The sequence below is a fragment of the Aptenodytes forsteri genome, unplaced genomic scaffold (assembly GCF_000699145.1).
Source record: "Aptenodytes forsteri isolate BGI_AS27 unplaced genomic scaffold, ASM69914v1 Scaffold129, whole genome shotgun sequence".
Taxonomy (NCBI): Eukaryota; Metazoa; Chordata; class Aves; order Sphenisciformes; family Spheniscidae; genus Aptenodytes; species Aptenodytes forsteri.
The window spans coordinates 404341-423710 of NW_008795033.1; the positions used below are offsets into that span (position 1 = coordinate 404341).

A 19370-nucleotide genomic window follows, 5' to 3' on the forward strand; every position below is an offset into this window, starting at 1 on the left:
TTCACGTAGGCTTGGGAATTCACATCTGTCCTAATTTCATCGTGCGGCATTTCAGAACACACAGGCATTAGGTAAAGCAGTAAAGATAAGTAATGAGGCCAATGCTGAAGGGAGATGGGAGTCAGTGAGGACACAGTAATAAGGTGATTCCCATGAGTCTCAGACTGTCTTAGGAAATTGAACCAAGGAAAAACAGGAACTTTTCATCTGTACTTTCATTTCTGCAGGGTTTCCAGGTGCTAGTGGAGATGGAGTGGCTGGATTTTGGCCACAAGTTTGCAGATCGCTGTGGCCATGGTGAGAATTCGGATGACCTAAATGAGCGCTGCCCAGTGTTTTTACAGTGGCTGGACTGCGTCCATCAGCTCCAGAGGCAGTTCCCTTGCTCTTTCGAGTTTAACGAAGCATTCCTTGTGAGTTGTGGCTTGAGAGATTGCTGTTTTATAGACTGCTTCTAAACCGGTACTAACATACTATAGAGCCCCGAGGGGTTTCTGATTTTCCCATCTATCTGTGATACACTGCAGCCTGATAAAGGAAACGGGAAAACTGCCCAGATACAGTAGACAAAAGTACTTGTACACTTCATGGGACGTGAGGTCTGTTCACTCTTAAAACCGAAGCAGGACCCTTGAGAACGTCTTTTAAACTTTAAAGAAAGAAATAACTGATACGAATTTAATAGTCTCACCTAAGAGGTGCTGAAATAACTCCGGTGTAATACATCCAAACAGCATGAAAAAAGTCATAGTTACTGGCAATAAAACTTCCCCCTACTTTGATCTTGTTTTGAGTTGAAGGCTGCTCCTCTAAAAACAACCTCCCCCTTACCTTTCCATTCAGTTTTTCCGCTGAAAATGTGTAGGATATATGAGCTGGGGTTTATTTTCTTTTGAAGTGGACAGCTCTCCTATTAGAAATTTGCCTAGGATGGTCAAAATCAGTTCTCAAGGCCGGAAAGCAGGGCTCTGGGAAAGTGGCAGTCACTGACTGCAGGGCTAGTAATCTGAAGAATAAAAGTTTTTATGAAGTGTCTGATCCACTAAGAGATTTAAAGCACATTCCTGTGATTGTGGTTGACTTGAATTACCACTTGCCAGCTCAGCCGTGTAACCGAGCATCTGTACAGTCCTAGCTTAGCTCAGTTGTGAAATGAGCTACGTAAGGTTATAACTGGCTTCACAGCACACTGCTAATCTACAGGAGCTGTGTGTGAACACAGCCTTAGTATTCTGGCCTTTTTAGAGTAAACCCCTTAATTTATTAGAGTATTAAAACACTTGTCTTCATTTAAACATCTGAATAATCCCAGGGAGGAATTTATATGCTTAAAGTTAAGTTCATATTAAGCTATTTTGTCAGACTAGGACCACAGCATGGAGTGAATAATGATCAGGATGTGTGTGCTGTGTGTATTTATACCAATGTACAGAAATTAACACTTTTCCCCACCATTCTTTGCCTTTCTGCGCTGCATTAATGTTTTGTAACAGGTATCGTGATTCTCTTCTTTGCCTATCCTACAGGGCTATGAGTTTGAATCAGCAAGACTTTTATACTTGATTATGAACAAATATTTTGTCTTTATATTTTTTTCTGATTTTTTTTTAGTTACAATTTTAAAAGATTCCACTATGCTTGAGTTCTTTTGCCATTAGTTTATGAGGAGGTATGCAAAAAATGCTAGGTGTATTTGTGTATCAGTCTTTAGGAAGGGGGTGTATTGCCCTGTGAAGGAAAGATTTGTTGCTTCTTGAGCCTGAATGTTGATTCTCACGTTAAGCTGACATCTTCTGCCATATGACAATATTTGTATTGGTCTGTGCAGGTCAAATTGGTGCAGCACACCTACTCTTGCCTCTTTGGTACATTCCTGTGCAACAATGCGAAAGAGAGAGGAGAAAAACACACTCAGGAACGGACCTGTTCTGTCTGGTCTTTGCTGCGGGCAGCAAACAAAGCCTTCAGAAACCTGCTCTACTCCTCCCAATCAGAATCTGTATGTATCCTTCGTTCCCCACCACGCGGGGAGAGTCCCTTTAGGGGCTCCCAGGTACAATGTTCTCAAAAGTGCGTACCTAAGAAAATATCCAAGCTTGTAGCAGTGGGACATCGTAATGGCTTAACTGTCATCATGAATACAGCGTAGAGAGAGGCATTTCCAGAAAAGTGTACTCGGCTCTCCTCGTCGACGTTTACCTTTGAACAGGCTGTTCAGTCTGACGTTTCAAGTCTTGCATTAAGTTTGCTGATACTTGAGGAATGTCAAACGCAAACTCAGAAATTGCTCTAAGCTGGAAATGCGTTTTCTGTAACTAAATATTTTGCTTTCAGTGTTTGACAAATAGACCTTGCTAGAGAACTAAGCTATGTCAGAGGAGTGTCATAAAATTGCATACAAACCTAGAGACTGTGTCTATATTCATCTTAAATCCAAACAGAAAAAGTAACTCAGATTATGTAGTATATCTTTGTTTCTAGTAATACTTTCATGTTTTCAGTTTGGCTTTTCCATAGTAAGAGCTCACTGAAGCTTCTGGGAAGGGGCGCACGCTTACCTTTTTGTGTATTTGATAAAAGGTCACGTAAGGCATTGAGGGATGCGGTGTGGTGGGCATGTGAACAAACAGTCAGTCATCAAATATCATGATGAGGACAGCAGAGGCTTTTATAAATATTTAAACCCTTTTTGTTTATAAAAGTATCAGATATCATAAACCTAACTGTAAGGACTGTGCAATGTTTTTGCATATGATAGATGTGGCTTTTAATTGTTCCTTAGAGTAAAATTAAAACCTGGCTTAGTAGGAAAGAGTTTATGCCTACATCTGTTATAAAAAGATTAATTTTGTATTCACGTCAGCCCTCTATGGCGGTCTGTCTCCCCTGGACACCGGACGTGCAGCCTGCGCTCAGACTGGGTGCAGATCCCATTTGTCATTGCGACAGGCAACGTCAGAGAGAGCCCTTCAAGACTTTTCAACCTGACATTGTCATCATAAGAGTGGATGTGATAGCTGAAAGCATGAGACATTGCAGACAAATACGGCTTGTGAGGACTTTTAAAGCTGTGGATGCATCTGAGTAGTTTTCCCTGAAAATACCAGCAGGTTTGCCCAGGAGGAGCTTAGAGAGCGCTCCTAAAGCGGGCCGTGCGGACAGGTAGCCGTTCTGTCCTTGGGCTGCCCTTACATGCTATATCCTGCAGTATAGCTGCAGTCTCAGTGACTTGGCCTCTGGGCCCAGTAAGTACTACGCTGTACTGTACGAAGCTAATTAGGATAATTTCTCTGTATGTGGGAGTATTGGTAATTTCCTGTCTTGTATTCATCTTTTCGTGGTTTTACTTCAGTCTTTAAAAGGTGCCTCTCTGATGTAGCCACATCTGTTATAAAACCGTAGTTGTTTACGAGCAGCATCCACCAAACCAAGCCACCCCACAGCCCTCCCTTGCTCAGTGGCAGTGAAACCTGCCTCTTTCTCTGCCATTGCCTGCTTTTCCACAAGGAAGTTGCCTGGGAAAAGAGTGGAATTGATAGCGTGACCCAAGGTGTTTTTAAACTGAAACAGAAAGCATATTCCACAGTCAAGGAATCCCTTTTAAGAGCAAGCTGCCTCTTCAGCAAAGAATTCCTGCATGTACTAAATTTTTAACATATGAGTGCTTCCATTAAAGACAGGGTTAGCTTTGATGAATTGGAGCCTACAGAAGGAGGTTATTAGTTCAGCTTTCATATGGCATGGTATAATACAAAATAGAAGGACATCTCTGCACTAACAATGGGCCACTGAATTCTTCAGCAGTTTAAATTGCTCGGAAGCTTTATTAAGGTGTAGATTAACACAGAGCACATTGCAGTAATTCATTCGTGGGAAGCTGAAAGCCGGCATTGTTATGCCTCAGCCTCTGTCTCTGAAAGAAAAGATAATTATATATCTGAGCGTAGCTGATTAAAAATGCCATAGCTGCTCACTGGCCTTCAGAGTTAGGTAGAGATCTAGCAAAGGCTCCCAGCTGCAAACCTGAATAGTAAACTACCACAATCGGATCTGAACACTTCTCTGCGTTCCGGGAGTGAGCGGTTTACCTTTTCTGAACGCTGTGTGTTCTCCCCTCTCAGGTGCTGTATCCAGTGTGCCATGTGCGTAACTTAATGCTCTGGAGTGCCGTTTACCTGCCATGCTCTTCCCCCTCTACACCCGCTGATGACTCCTGTGCCCCATACCCTGTTCCAGGCTCTAGCCCTGAAGATCAGCCTCTGGGCAGGTGAGCCTAGAGCCCAGAAATCCCATCCTGTAAAGTAAGATCAACAGAGAATATTGTGGGATATAAAGAGGAGAATACTTGTGGTGGGAGGGAAGTATTTTTCCCAGGCTTATTTGTGGGACTGTTTGACTGACCTACCCAAAAGCAGTCTGTCAGTGTTTCAGTTCTGAAAGCTGTTAAGTTTCAGAGGTGATAGCATAGCAGAGAGAAGATTAGCAAATAGAATTAAGCTCTGGGTATTGCATTGCCTTGTAGGATTCCGTATATCCTTGTGGGATATAAGCTTTCATTTGGTTATCTTGAATTTGAGTTCTTTTTCTGTGTTGCATAACTATTTCTTTGCTTTTTTTGTACAACCATTCTGAGCACATGTTAATTAGGAGGTGTGACCAGACTGTAAGCATTTGTGCTTTGTGGTAAAGGGATTATTCTGGGAATGTTTGAAGTCCGATTGAACATATTTTCCTGATGGCAAACAAAGAAAGTACTGAAGCAGCTCTGCACTACAGATGGTCAAAATGTGCTCCTAGATAATACTTCACAGAAGTCCATTAGTTAGCAGATTGTTACTGTCCTAATTGTGGGGGGAGTTTTTAACCCATAGCAGCTAAGCATTTTAAAAAAAAAAAAACCCCTGAAAGTCCATTATAGCAGATTGTTACTGTCCTAATTGTGGGGGGAGTTTTTAACCCATAGCAGCTAAGCATTTTAAAAATCCCCTGACTTTTGGATTATGATTATTTGTACCTTTATACCTTTACAAAGACAAGATCATTTGACAATCTGACAACAGCCTGTGATAGCAGCGTGCCTACAACCAATCGACGTAGTAGCGATCCCAGCCTCAATGAAAAGTGGCAAGAGCACCGTCGGTCTCTGGAGCTGAGCAGCCTCGGCAACCCTGGGGATGATCCGTTTGATGGAGATAGCCTGAGTAAACAAGGCAGGGCTCCAGCTGGAGCAGAACTCTCTGTTGCAGCTGGTGTGGCAGAGGGACAGATGGAGAACATTTTGCAAGAGGCCACTAAAGATGATGTTGGTCTGGAGGAGCACTTAAGGGGTAGCCTAGAGACAGTAGGTAAAGGGGATGAGATTGCCCTGGACAAGGAGAAGAGAACGGAAAATCCACATGGGTATGTCGGTGACCTCTTTGAAAAGGCTGAGGCGGATAAAGGTATTGTAATGAACAATCCAGCATCCAGTGCACATCCAGTTTCACAAGGTGCTTCTGAGTTTAAAGGACAACAGGATGAGCATGCTGATCTCAGTAATGCTATCCAGAAGTTACCTCAGGTGAAAGGACTACAGACTGTTCCTTTGGAAGGCTTTGTAAATAGAGACACTCAAAAGAATATGGAGGAGGAAGGTGTTAGCAAACTTGAGGGAGAAGCAGAGAGCCTGTACAGTACAGCGCAGGCCAGCCTTCCGTTACCTCTTACAATCCCGCACGAGGCAAGAACATCCAACATTGAAAGTTCTACGGAAACCTTAACAGAGAACGAAGCAAAGCAAGAGCTCGTTCCTAAGGGTCCTTGCCATAGACCGCACCTGATCGACAACAGTGCTGACGAACTTTCTCGAACTATTGAAAATAGGCCAGAGGGGGAGAGCATGCTAGAACTTCAAAAACTGGGAACAAAAGTACATAGGACTTCTGGTAGCAGCAGCACACACATCCCGATGCCTTCCCCTTGTGCCTTGCCTTTAGCTGAATGTAAAGATGAGATTGTGTGTAACGGAGAGCTGGAGCCTGAGAACAAGATGACAGAGAAGCCTGCGGGGTTTAGTATCGCCCAGAAATACCACGCGACAAACGGACACTGTGTGAATGGAGAGGACGGTCGGATCAAAGCCTCTCTGAGTCGGCAGGTCTCCACAGCTAGCTGTAGTTCCGCACAGTTTCACTTGAGGAACTTGCACCAAAAATGGATGTTTAGTCATCTCGGTAAGCAGCAGGCAGCCAGCAGCCCAGACCAACCTGCCAGAAGTCACCTGGACGACGATGGGATGCCTGTCTACACTGATGTTATCCAGCAGCGCCTGCGCCAGATAGAAACTGGCCATCAGCAAGAAGTGGAGACCTTGAAGAAGCAAGTGCAAGAGTTGAAGAGCCGGTTGGAGAGCCAGTTCCTGAATAGCTCCTTACGTCTCAATGGTGATTATGGAGACGAAGTGGTAAGTGAAATGGTAATTGGGCCACTGCTGGAAACAGCGGGCTAGTCAGTCACGTTCTGGATCTCACCATACTGTCAGCTCTTAGTTCATTGGTCAGGTAGTGATTTTTTTGGCCATAAGGCTTTTGTAAAACTGTCAAGGTCATTCTGAAGAGGGCAAACGACTGACTGAGTACACGGCAAATGGCAATTAATGATGACTAATATTTTCACTGTATTTCAGTTTGACCATAAATGCGGCAAAGGTCTATTTCAAGATGGGTGTTTCACAGCGTACCCGCACATACCTGGACGTACTTAAATGCCTTCATTGGCCTTATTTAAAAAGGAAAAACCATTTGTTTTACTGTTGTTTTCATATATGGGCAAAGATATTTTTCTAAGGATGTGAATGTGTCATTTATTGGGACAGGAGCGTAGGACTGATCTCTTGGTGCTTTGCATGCTTAGGGTAAGAAAGATGCAGCAGTGCCTGCTCTGTCAGCTCAAAACCACAAACTTCAAGCCATCCCCTTTCCAGATGGCTGGCCTGCTCAAGGCTTAATAACTGGAACAAATTAAGAGCTTTTGTGATAGCCTTAGGTCAATGAGGGTTTTTTCTCAACAAATTAAGAATTTTAAGGGAGCTTTTAAACTGTTTGTGCTTTTACTTGGAAGTGTTTAAAGTCGTAAAAGTAGAGACTTAAGTTTGAGGTGTGATTCAAATACAGTATGCTAATTTCTGTAGTGATTAAATGATCTATGTAGCTGTGGTTGCAAAAGAAATTTTAAAGTCAGAAATGAAATAGGTGTAACTCCAAGTTCAAGATTTCAGTAGCCAGCAAATTTTCTATATGTCTTTGTATGCCTTGGGTGGATTTTTAAGTTGCTTCTCCCCTACCTGTTTTTTACCTAATTTCTCCTCCTCTTTTGACTAATAAATAATAATAAAAAGTCGAAAGAAATACAGTCACTGGCCTTATACTGTTGTAGCACTGATTCAGAGAACGAGCAGGAGTCCTGTTCTGTAGAGGCCTTCGAGCACAGAGCAGTTCTGCGGATTGCTGCAAAACTTGGTTTTTCAAAGGCCCAGTATTATTAGTTCGATAAAAGAAACGAAGAGGGGAGAGCTACTGGCGGAAGCCGGTAGGCACGGGAGGAGGAAAGGGGCACGAAGGGGAGGGTGAGGAGATGCAGAATCCCTGAAACAGAGTTTGTATCTTCCTGTGGGTTTGAACACCGGGCAGGGCGTTGGCCTCCAGTTCCTGAGGTTGACATAGCACCCATCGAAAAATGTCCTTTTCCTACGTGCACGTTGTAATGTGTTTCATATGCCTGTGAAACTGGGGGGAAAAAAACCCATTTACAAGAGGTTTCCAACTTTTGTTTGTTTAATTTAATACTGTTTAGAAGTGGCAGAGGTGCTGGATAGTCCCAGGTACATTTGTTGCGAAAAATACTCGGAGCCTTCTTGGCTATTCGCATCGGAGGTGAGAGCAGAGAGTGCTCCTTTTGGGCACCCATTTCAGCTCGGTGTCATTTCAGTTGGGTGTGGCTTCTGTCACTGGCAAAAGCTTGGATTCCTTGGAGAAAGTTGGTGCTTTGGCTTAATTTATTATACTCCCATTTTTTAAGGGCCTTCACAAACTGCAGTGTAGGGCTGGATGTGAGAGCGCGCCGTCCTCTAGAAAATTCGCCATTTTTCAGAATCTGATCTCTACCTTCTATTTGTGGCCTCAGCTTGGGAGTAACAGGTTTTCTTCTGGAGCTCCAGAGGCAAAGACGTTAAGTCAAGATTTCTTGCTAATTTTGATGTATTTTAAGGGCTGGCTGAGTTTTAAGTCAGTTAAAATACAACTCTGCCTGGCTAGACTATATTAAGGAAGCATTATTCCCCAAACCCCTATATATGGAATATATATGGCTCAAATTCTGAGTTTCCCATGTGTGATTTGGCTTGTATTTCCCAGAATTTTTGCCGACAAAAGGATATATGTATTAATAGGATTAGTTTTGAAAGTGAAACAGCCTTGGAAAGGAAATGCGACCGTGAAATTGGAGCCACAGATAGCAACTTTTTTGGTTAATCACCCAAAGCGTTGCCAGAACTTTGTGCTAACACAGCAGAAAACAGATTTTAAATCCATTCTACCTCACACCATCCTGTCATCAGAGGGTCAAAACCTGACCTGTTGGGGTTTTTTTTGCATGGTTTTTTGGTTTTTTGCCATTCACCACTGCACAAACTGCTTCAACGTGTGGCATTTATAGTCCCATCCGAAAAGATACTCTTGCCTTTGCTGCCACGTGTGCACTGTAGGTAGGTGACAGGTTAGGACATTCGCCCTTCCAGTGCAGACATAGCCTGCTCTTTCTTAGCAGGAGGTGGCCTTTTCGCTCCTCCCCACGACTGCCCGGTTTTTATTTGTATGGAAGTAGGAATATGGGAAGGTTCTGTTCAGCTGTGTTTGTTTGCCAACAGACTTCTATACCCGACTCGGAAAGCAATCTGGATCAGAACTGCTTGTCTCGCTGCAGCACAGAGATTTTCTCTGAAGCCAGCTGGGAACAGGTGGATAAACAGGACACAGAGGTACAGACTAAATCCCTGTAAAAATCCCTGTGTAAATCACTCATTCTTCCGGTAGGATGGGATATTCATAATTCAAATTATCCTACAGCCTTTGGTCGTGTGCCGCTTCTTGTGAACTACCTTCCTTGCGTTTCACTTGTCTCTCATACTTTAAATATCAGTACCTGTGCCTATGAGCCCTCTGCTTGCTGTCTGTGTATGAACTCTTTGAGAAGCTGTGGAAGGGATGGTTAGCTAAAGGAGACTTAGGTGGACACATGCTTGGTGAATATTCTTGGCCTGGATACTTTTAAAGCAGAGGAAAAAAAACCAGGGAACTGGACTTTATAACTTAATTTCTGTTCGTCTGAGGGGAACTTCGTGTATCTGTTCTCAAAGGGAAGGTTTCTGTCGTCTGTCTTCAGTTGTTGCAAACACCGACTTTGTGCTCTTAAAATAGAACAACCGCTTCCCTCGTGGTGCTTTGCTTTGAAATTGTGAGTGCAAACGAGATGGGTTTGTTTCTAATTAATTGCCCTCTCCTTGACAAATTTGGCTTTTATTTCTCCCAGGTGACACGATGGCTTCCAGACCACCTCGCTGCACACTGCTACGGCTGTGACAGTGCGTTCTGGCTTGCCAGTAGGAAGCACCACTGCAGGTAACCTGTGCCTCGACAGAGGATAGGAGGGGGGGAGGCACGGTCACGGCTTGAATTGTTCCCTCTCCTGTTAAACCGGGAAAGGGTTTTCTTTTGACACGTAGTTCCTTTCTCGAGGACGGATGTCAGACTAAGTGTTTTAGAGTAGGACTGTGCAGGCTCCTGAAGGAACAGAGAGCTTTGGAAGAACGGAACAGTTTCTCCTGTTCAGTTCCAGTTCATGCAGAGTATATATTTAAAAAGCCAGATTTGGTATCTGCTCCACCCCACCCTAAACAGATCCCACCTTTTTCCTTCAAAGTGGATTTGGAGGCAGCTGGCTGTTTAGCTTTTAAAGAGGGTGTAAATAATAAAAAATGCTGGTTTGTTGCCTTTGCATTCAGTAATTCAGTGCTGCAACTATATGAATACCATCTTCTTCCCATTACTGGTTGTAAACCTGCTCCTTTCCTTCTCTGACCATTCTTCCCTTTTCATTAAATCGCTCTTGTAAGAGAGTCTGAAAAGGACACCTATGTGAAATAAGTTTTCTGGATTATTCTTTGCCAGACATGCTGCCAGCAGAGGCTACAACAGCTAATGCAGGCAGCAGGGGCTTAATGGAGAGCAGGTGGCAGAGGCCTTTTGGTTAGACCATGCTCCAGTTACAGACAGAGAATCTCAGATTTCCAAGTTCTGTTTCAAATAAATCCCTTTTCCTGACTTCTGGCCGTGAGAAAACGATTACAAGAACCGTCATTTAAACAAATGGCAGTTACCACATTTTGATGTTTTGCTGCTTTTTGAAGTTGCAGAGAATTATAAACATCTTTCTTGGTTTGTGTCCGTTTTGTATTTTGCTCCACTTAGTCTTCTTGTAAAGATCATAGAATCATTAAGGTTGGAAAAGACCTCTAAGATCATCGAGTCCAACCGTCAACCCAACACCACCACCCACTAAACCATGTCCCTAAGCGCCTCATCTACTCGTCTTTTAAATACCTCCAGGGATGGGGACTCCACCACTTCCCTGGGCAGCCTGTTCCAGTGTTTCACCACTCTTTCAGTAAAGACATGTTTCCTCACGTCCAATCTAAACCTCCCCTGGCGCAACCTGAGGCCGTTTCCTCTCGTCCTATCGCTTTGTTTATCACCATAAACAAACCCAGGGAAGAATGAGTAGAAGTTGAACAGCTTTGACTTTTTTTTCACGTCCACTGTGTTTGTGCAAATTTATGTCTTAAGGCTTCAGATGAAAAGTACAATTACTAAGCATACAGTTGTACACATCTGAAGGGTTTTATAAGAGTTAAAATGGTGTTCTCCTTTGTCCTCCCAGCGGTATCTGTTGTTGAGTGTACCCATTCAGCACTGCCACCCTGCCTCCCTGCTTCCCTAGGCTGACATTGGCACCTACATTTCAGTTTCCTAGGCCTGGGCTCTGGAGAACTCCTGGCGCGTGCATACGCACTGGACAACCCCAACACCACGAGGAGTTAAAATTGACTCGGGGTTTCAAGTTTGGTTGCAAATTTCCCTTTAGTGTCTCTCTTTCTTCAGCTTTCAAATGTCTAACCTGGGTGGACCAGGCTGACCACGTAAGCTCTGGCTGTTTATGGTAGAGACCAAAAAGGAATGGCAACCAGCGAGAAAACCAAGCATTTCCATAGTACACGTTTTCAAAAACCCAGTGATCAGTGGCAGCCTGCTCAGCATCTTACCTGAGAGTGAAAATGAGCTGGAACCTGTACGCTGGAAGGCCTTGAGCGGGATAAAAATACCCAGCTTCCTTCATTGCCGCTATTTGCTTCCTTTGCTCGTTCCCCTCTGAGCTCTTTCTCCCCTCCTTGCAGGGACATTGAACGTGTTGGTCAAATCTGGTGAGCATTTACAACAGCCTCTGTCTGTTGTCTGTCTGCGTTTTCTTGGTAACTTCTCCAAACTAACACGGTCTAGTCCCCCTCTTTGTTTTTCACTTGCCTAGAAGTCGCCAGAAATAAGTTGCGGGTGGCTAGCGCAATCTGTTGGATGTTTAGATCCGTACGAACAGGCTTCTCTCTTCACAGAAAGGCATTTAGGACTTGGCTTTTGGTAGCTTAAACGGGGATGTGGATCACACTAACACTCACCATCAGTAAATTGTGTGTTTGAGTAACAGAGAATGCTTCACTTCTAACTGAGAAGAGACTGTCCTTCAAGATTAGCCGTATGCGTTTATTTTTTATTTTCCTCTTTTGCCTTATTTTTGGGAGACGTCCACGTGTTACCAGACAATTTTAGTATCGCTGTGCAGTGTGTTGACAAAGAACTGCCACTTATTTTAGAAGGAGTGAAAATACTGTGGCAGTGACAGGTAATGCAAAGCTGGTGGAGGGTTAGTATCCCCCCAAAATGGATAAACATCCATGATTTAGTAAGGAGAGGAGGTGCCCGTAGCATGATTTTAAGTCCCCGTTCCTCAGAGGAGCGAGATCGCTTTTCCAGCGTGTTTTTTAACCTCTCTTTAATCTCTCAAGCGAAGCAGAGGACCACCAGGATAGAAAGAATGAGTTGTTCAGAGCTTTCCAAAGCTCGGGGGAGAACAGTTACAGAACACTATTATCTATCACAGAAGGATAAATGAACAAAAAACCCCCAAGCATATGCGAGGAAGCTGGTGAGCTACAACAAACAGATATTTGTTTTAACCCCTCTGGTTCTTTTTTGACCTCATCCATCAACAGCGAGCTTCTGCTGGATAATCGGTCTTTGAGCAGCAGAGATGTGGGTTGTCGGAACTGCTTTTCTGCAGGGTGTTTCTGTATAACACCTGACGGGACTGTTTTTACTCCTGCTGCTTTTTCTGATAGTAATTTCTAACAGGGTCCTTAAGAAGACTTCAAAACCACTGCAGAAAGGCTAGCCGTCGTCAGCCTCCTAGCGCTAGGGTTACAGCTTTGAGACCAGGAGCCGCTGTGCGGAGCTGAGAAAATGAGCCCATTGGAGTGAGAAATGGGATTTCTCTGCTGACTCTTTCCCCATCAGTGACCAGCATCTGGAAATCTTCTCTCTTGGCAAGGAAGGATTAATGAAAGCTGCCGGGTGTAGGCAGAATTCTCTGTCGGTCTCTTGGCAGCAGCAAATCTTTTCTAGCGCAAAACAATAACGGCACAAAATCCCGATGCCAAAGAGTTAATGAAAAGGGCATCGGGCATGGAGGTGAACTTGCAAAATTCAGGTCCCTGGAGTGCTGTTCTGAACTCCTTATAAGAATTGATGGGTTTGGAGGACGGGGCACACCAGGCTAGCTTGAGCAGCAGCAGGTTTTGAGGGGGGCTGTGAGAAGAGAAGGTAATTATTTTCAGGATTTAAATTTTATCCCTGCCTCCTGTGAGGTGCATGCGCCAGCGTGCCTCCACCAGCTGACATCTGACAAGAATGCGTATGCGACTGCTCACCCTGCCGCAGCGTTACTGCCGTTTCTGAGCATGAAATACCTGGCTGCCCGTCTCATGGCTTTGCATGATCCTTGTTGACTCAGTTTACTTTACGCAGAAGTGTGGGACTGCCGGGAACGCCGCAAAAGGGACCGCGCTGTTGGGGCAACGGGAGGATTGCAACAACCAAAACTGGTTTTAATTTTTTTTCATCTGTCCCATGCTTAAACTTTGCAGTAGTGCACTTGAAAGGAACAGAAGAAAATGCCTCTGTGCTAGTACTTACCAGCACAGGCTTTTCTTTAGAAGAGTAAAGGAGCAGAGACTCTTACCTCCTCCCAGGACTGCAGTGTCCAATCTGCTTCTAACACCGGGCCGGATCAGTGATGTGAGCAGGGGCCAGGACACCACGTTCCCCACACCCTTACGGAGGAAGGCCCCTTGTTTGCTCTCCCTTAGCCCCTCTCTTAGCCGTGTGCCCCCAAGGTAGCAGCGACAGCGATGAGCAGCACCGTGCCCGAGCTCCTCTGCAGCACGTGGGAGAGAGCTTGCCCCTCTTTCACGGAGGGGCAAGATCCCTGCGGTTTGTCACGAGACGGTGTTGTGCAGAAGAGCCGTCACTGTAGAGACGCGTAGTGGGCTGTAATTCTGTACTGTAGTTTGCTTTGTGCTCCTTTCTGGTGTCCGTTCCCTACAGCGCTGCTTCCGCTGTAGAAGCGAGTAGCGCGGGGTGCAGATGTTGGACGGTTGTCTTTGCACGCATCCTGGTGCTTCAGGAGGAGCAACTGCAGGCTCCAGGGCTGACCCCGTCACAAGACTGTGACTAGTATAATTTTAGAACTCGGGTAACTTTGTCAAACTGCTTCTAATCTTTTCTTTTCCATTTCTCCTCTGTTCCTGATGCAAGGAATTGTGGAAATGTGTTCTGCTCCAGTTGCTGTAACCAGAAGGTGCCCGTTCCCAGTCAGCAGCTCTTTGAACCCAGCAGAGTCTGCAAATCATGCTACAGCAGCTTGCACCCCAGCAGTTCCAGCCTCGATCTCGAACTGGATAAACCCATCGCTGCCACGTCAAATTAAAGTCCCAGCCTCGAAGCTGCGGGGGAGCAGCCGTGCCGACTCTTCTCCAGCGGACGCGCAGATTCTCGGTGGGCTGAGGCTGGGAGGATGCGGGAGCCATGCACTTTGGAGGTTGGGGCGTGGAACACTGCTCGGCGGGACAGACCTCGAGGACGTACCGCTGGATTGTGGGATTCTCCTTTTCCAGCTATTCCCCCTTTCCTTTCTGTCCTATCTGTGTGTATGTGTCTACGCGTGTGCGTGTATATATAATAATATATATATGTTTGTTTGCTGGAAGATTGTGGAAGTGGGAAGGCAGCTGGTGCCAGAGCCGGATTTCCCTTTTGTATTTAACTGCCCCGCTGCTGAGCTGTGTTGCAGACAGACGATGGATGTTGTGGAGGAAAGGAGAAGAGGGGAATCGGTCCAGCCAGTGTGCAAAGTGTGAATACCTGTAGCGTCAGTGCTAGCGCTTTCAATCACTCCTGTTACTTCCAAACAAGAAACTGCTGTTTGGGAACCTGTTGCTGCTAGAAGAAATGGGAATCTCTTTCCCAAGAGAGCACTCTCCCTCTCTGTTCTTAGAGCGGGCTTAGTTATCCTCGCTGCGTGAAGGGGGAATCAATCACGGATTTCCATACTCAGCGGCTCTCTACTTGCACACACAATCGATGTGTTTTGTTGCCGTCGGCCCTGGGGCACCCTGCCGCTGTGGCTCGGGGTGGAAACACCTGGACGGCGCTGGCTAAGGAAAGCGTGTGCTTGTTTGCGAGAGGTGAGAAGGGGATTGAACAGGCTGCCGAGCTGAGATGGGTTTTACACTGGCGCCTCTCTCTGAAGTTCTGTAAATGCAATTCATTATTTAAAACCGAGTGGGAAAGTAGGCGGCCTTCGACTTCTGTCCTTGCCCCATCTGTAGGATGGTTTACTCGATGCGAAGCTACTTTTGGAGCAGAGCACTTGTCATGGTTCGTACAAACAGGCCGTCGTGCTGTTGTTCATACTCGCACTTTAATGAGACTGTCCAAACCAACGAAAGAGCGACTGTGATACGCTGGTGTTTTCGCTGGGCTCGGTCCGTGAGGAGTGCGCTGGTGCTTGTAATACTCCTGGGATGCCTCCTCCTTTCTCAGTCTGTATTCCGTATACTCCAGATAGGAAAAACCTGCCTGAGGATTATATAAACACCTGAAACACATCATAGATTCCCCTTCTTCCTTCTGTCCCGATCTGAGTCGCTTTTAAAGTCGCCTCATTAAAGTGTGAATCTCCCAAATATATGTTTTTAAATGAGCGCTAGGTACTCCTCCCCTTTTCCTTTCCATAGAGCCTGCTTAGTGCAATTTGGCAAGGAAGAAATGTAGATCCTGCTTCACAATGCGTTGCCTAGACGAAGTTACAACTTCTCTCGTGATATTCCCAAGAACAAAAAATCCTGCTGGAGTATTTTAGATACAAAAAGCTCAAAATCGAAGAGACCTTGGGAAAGGAGTGCTTCCCTTCCCTGGAACGTCAGAATCGCGTAATCCAAAGAGAGTATCGCACAGAGAAAACCATCTCAGAATATTTGTTAGGTCTGATGGGGAAAAGAAACGTCAAGGTATTTTATTTTTGACTTTGGACTCCCCACGCCCTTTGCAAGGACCATTACGCTGCCGCGGTGTAAGCCGAAGGTTCACGAGACAAAGGTGAATGTCCGGGAGGCCGGTTTAGCACAGCAGCCCGTGTCCTTACAGGAAGGGGGTCTGGTAACGAAGCGTCTCGGGATCTGCCCTGGTACAGGTTTTGAAACGTTCTTCAAACCGTCAGGAGGGAAGAGCAGAGAAAAAGACGGGTTCTCCGGTCGAGTTGCATCTAGGAGTATTCCTTCCTAAACCAGCGCCGCGAGTGTCTGGCACAGAACTGCAGGCGTTGCTGTTCCGTGCGAAGCAGAGACAGCTGGAGCAGGAAAAGGATGATACGGGGCTCCCGTCTGGCTCCTCCGCGGAGGGGGCGATCGGAGGGTTGACTCTAGGGGACGTGGTGTAGTTCTGCACACTAACACTGTGTGGGTTTGTGGTGCAAAGAGACAGTCAAAAATAAGCCTAAGATTCTGCAGTTCCTAATGACAGGTGCCAAGAGGTTATGATACGGGTTTTGGGGGTCTGCGATGTACAGTGTGAATAAATGCTTGCAGCTCTTAGTCTTTTTTTGATCGACGAAGCACTTTTTTTATTAATATTATTTTTCTTTGTATGTAAAGGAGGAACCAGTATCTCTCCATAGCTGTATATATAACCCTTCTCTCCTAAAGAGAGTAAAGTGCTCCTATATTTTTCATTTTTGTCAAAGCGAGAAGTAAATACTTTAGAATTGTTAAATATATAAATAAAAGTGAATAAAGTTTAGACTTTTTGCATGGGAGCATTTGCTAACACACTTTCTAATTTTTTTATTTTTCTTTCCTGTCCTCCGTAGGGGATACATTTGAGGTTCAGCAGAAACACCAAGGCCTTTGAACAAGGAGGCTGCAGCAGGCCTCCTCTTGCTTTCTTTTCCACTGTGTGTCTTTGCAAGGAACAACAAACTGTTGCTCCTAAACTTAGAAGTAAAATATTAAGCTTGGTTTTCCTGGTGCAGAGAGTCCCGGGGAGGGGGAAAAGACGCAAACCGCGTGCACCACCGGGTACCGTCAGTACCGCCGGCACGGGTTTCTGAGGCCGGAGAGCTCTGGAAGAGTCTCGTCTTCCTCGGTACCTCGTTTTTCTTTTTCCCCTTAACCGACCATCGTATTTCAAAGCGTTGATCCGATGATGTCAGCCCAAATGGAGGAGCAGCCCAGGCCGCCAGGGAATTCACCCTGCTTTCAGTGACGTTTGGAAAGGGAAGCTCGACGTCTCCCTTCCCCTGCAGCGAGCAAGCGCCGGCACTCGCCGCAGCGGCAGCGTGGTGGGGAGATCAGAGCTCGGTTCTCATTTGCACACTTTCTGCCTTATTCTCGATGCTGGATGGTGGAGCCGTGGCTCTTTGGGAACAAACCAAACTCACTCAGGTTTAATATCTTTTAATCTTTTCCCAGAAGGTGGAAAACTCAACTGCTGTTTGTCCTGCAAAAGTCTCCTGCGCAAGAGTCCGATTGTTTTCATTTTCCTAGGACTGCTTGCTCGTTACAGCCGCTTGGCTGCGTGCACTCCCGTCACATAAGCTCATACTCCGTCAGTTATTTCTTTTCTTACGTATTTGAAGTCGAGAGAGAGGATTTGCCCTGAATTCTCAGGGGGACTGAAGAGCTCCTTGAGCAACTGTGAGTTATTTTGGGACAGGCCCGTTCTAATCACAAGACGTGCACAATTGCTTTCTAATCTCATGGTATTTATTTAATCAAATAAAACTGCAGATTCTGGGCGGAGCCGTGATCGCAGCTGGTGGTAGTACTTACAGCTTCAAGAATAAAAAAGAAAAGCATATATAATGTTTTGCACTATTAAGAACATGCAAAGGAACAGCAGGTCTTCGATTACACACCAGAATTTGATTTTATGTAGCTCCTTTCATACTTGAGTCACTTCTAAGTGCTTTTTCAGTAAGTCATTATGCTGTAGCGCGGCGGCTGTGCGCACCGGTACTCCCAGCCCCGGACACCGCACTGCTTGGATGTTCTCTGCTTTGGAAACGCTGCGCGAAACCCCGCGGGTCTCCTCTGCCGCTGTCGGAGGGAGTTGGAGAACTTCTTAACTTCCACGTAGCGTGAAGCCGTTATCGTGCAGAAGGGCTTCACGTCAGGGGTAGCAACAGCCTGGCAGCTCTGCTAGAGGAGCACGCAGCTGACGTCGTGCAGAAGCTCATTTCCCGGTGATCAATTCTTCCTAACGAACGTCCTTGCCTCTTTTCTTTTGTTACAGCTCTCGAACAGCAGGGGAGCCTGGAAGGAGAGCAGTGCTACTCTCGCAATACGCAGCTTTAGTGCTGTCTTACATGCTGTAAAACAATCTCCTTAGGCAAAGGCGATTTGTACGGCTTACCGGGAGTCTCGCAAATGGTATTAGTGGCTGAGGAACATGACAATCTTTGAGAACTGGAGGCCCCTCTCGTCCCCAGGTAGGACAGCAGCAAGCCCAGCCTCTCCTTGCCGGTGGAGGTGGCACGAGTACTGCAGTCTGGTGGCAGAGGGCTCGTTCAGCAGCAGTGGTCTTACAGGCTGGGCGGCAGTTAGTCGTTCACAGCTTAGTTGTACGGGTGAGGTGTGGCGGCAGCACGTAGGATGGAAAACCGAAGGCTCTTTGGTGGCGAAGGGGAAGAAGATGTCAGGAACCGCTCCCCTACCCAGGAAAGGCTGTCGGTGGGGGACGGGGCCCACGCTGGGAGAGGTTTTGAGCTGTTAGGAGGCTGCAAAGGGCAACAGCCGCGCGTGGGAAAGCTGAGCAGATTCGGAGCTCGTTTCACGGACGGGGCTGTGCAGCTATTTTATGGTTAGTCTGTCATTGTCCCTCTACTAGATCCTGAATTAACTCAGCGTGAGGTTTTGAGAAAATGGCGTCCAGAGGCAGTTAGAAGACGGCGTTTTGCTGGGCTGTGCTGGAAGGAGGTGCTCGGACAGTGCCGAGGGAAGGCCAGCTCTCCGACGTTTGCTCAGGTGCAGGATCGGGATCAGGTTTTACGTAGTCCTTGGAGCTGCCCTCAGCTAGATTCCATCGCTGGCATCGCTCGGAACTGGCTCGTGAGTTCCGTGGAAGTACCTTTCTTGGTTACAAAGCAAAAGCAGCAGTTTAGGCTCTTTTTTTGCGTCGTGAGGAAGGTGAGCGATGCGGCCTCGGCCCGCGCTGCCAGGCACTGCGTTTGCTCCTGGTGGTTTTTTCTCTAAAGGAGGGCCCAGCGATTCTCCTGGGGGCGGCTCAGTACCTTCGCAGACGGGCGTGCTGCTGGAAGGGCAGGGCAGGGCAGGGCTGAGGCGGCGGCCCAGGCCCAGCCCAGGCAGCGCCAAGTTCCCTTTTGAACAGTTCAGCTCAGTTTTTTTGTTAAAGAGGGAATCCACCAGCACTAGAGCAAGGATGCAGGAAGAGAAGCGTAACCTTCTCCTACAGCCACGCCCGTACAAGCGTTTGTCTGTCTCACTGTCCCTACGCCATACAGACGTGCCATTTCCTGGGCAGAGGAATAACAGATTCCCATCCCTTCATTTTACACGCGTAATACAGGCGTCGGAGCTCGGATTGTTGCATTTCGGGATTTAAGATTACCATATTCTTCGGACTTTCAAATTTTTTAAATGCTGCTAAAGTTTT

The 19370-nt window shown here is 46.2% G+C and overlaps 1 protein-coding gene across 1 annotated transcript in view; it reads left to right on the forward strand.

Annotated features, from left to right (window-relative positions):
- The window catches only part of MTMR3 (myotubularin related protein 3), an 83661-nt gene extending 67150 nt beyond the window's left edge, over positions 1-16511 (forward strand). The window contains 7 exon segments of the mRNA XM_009276353.2: positions 228-413; positions 1829-1999; positions 4122-4291; positions 5029-6442; positions 8903-9013; positions 9565-9653; positions 13956-16511. Of these exon segments, the coding sequence (XP_009274628.1) occupies positions 228-413; positions 1829-1999; positions 4122-4291; positions 5029-6442; positions 8903-9013; positions 9565-9653; positions 13956-14127 (2313 nt within the window). The 3' untranslated portion in view covers positions 14128-16511.
- Positions 16512-19370: the final 2859 nt, after the last annotated feature.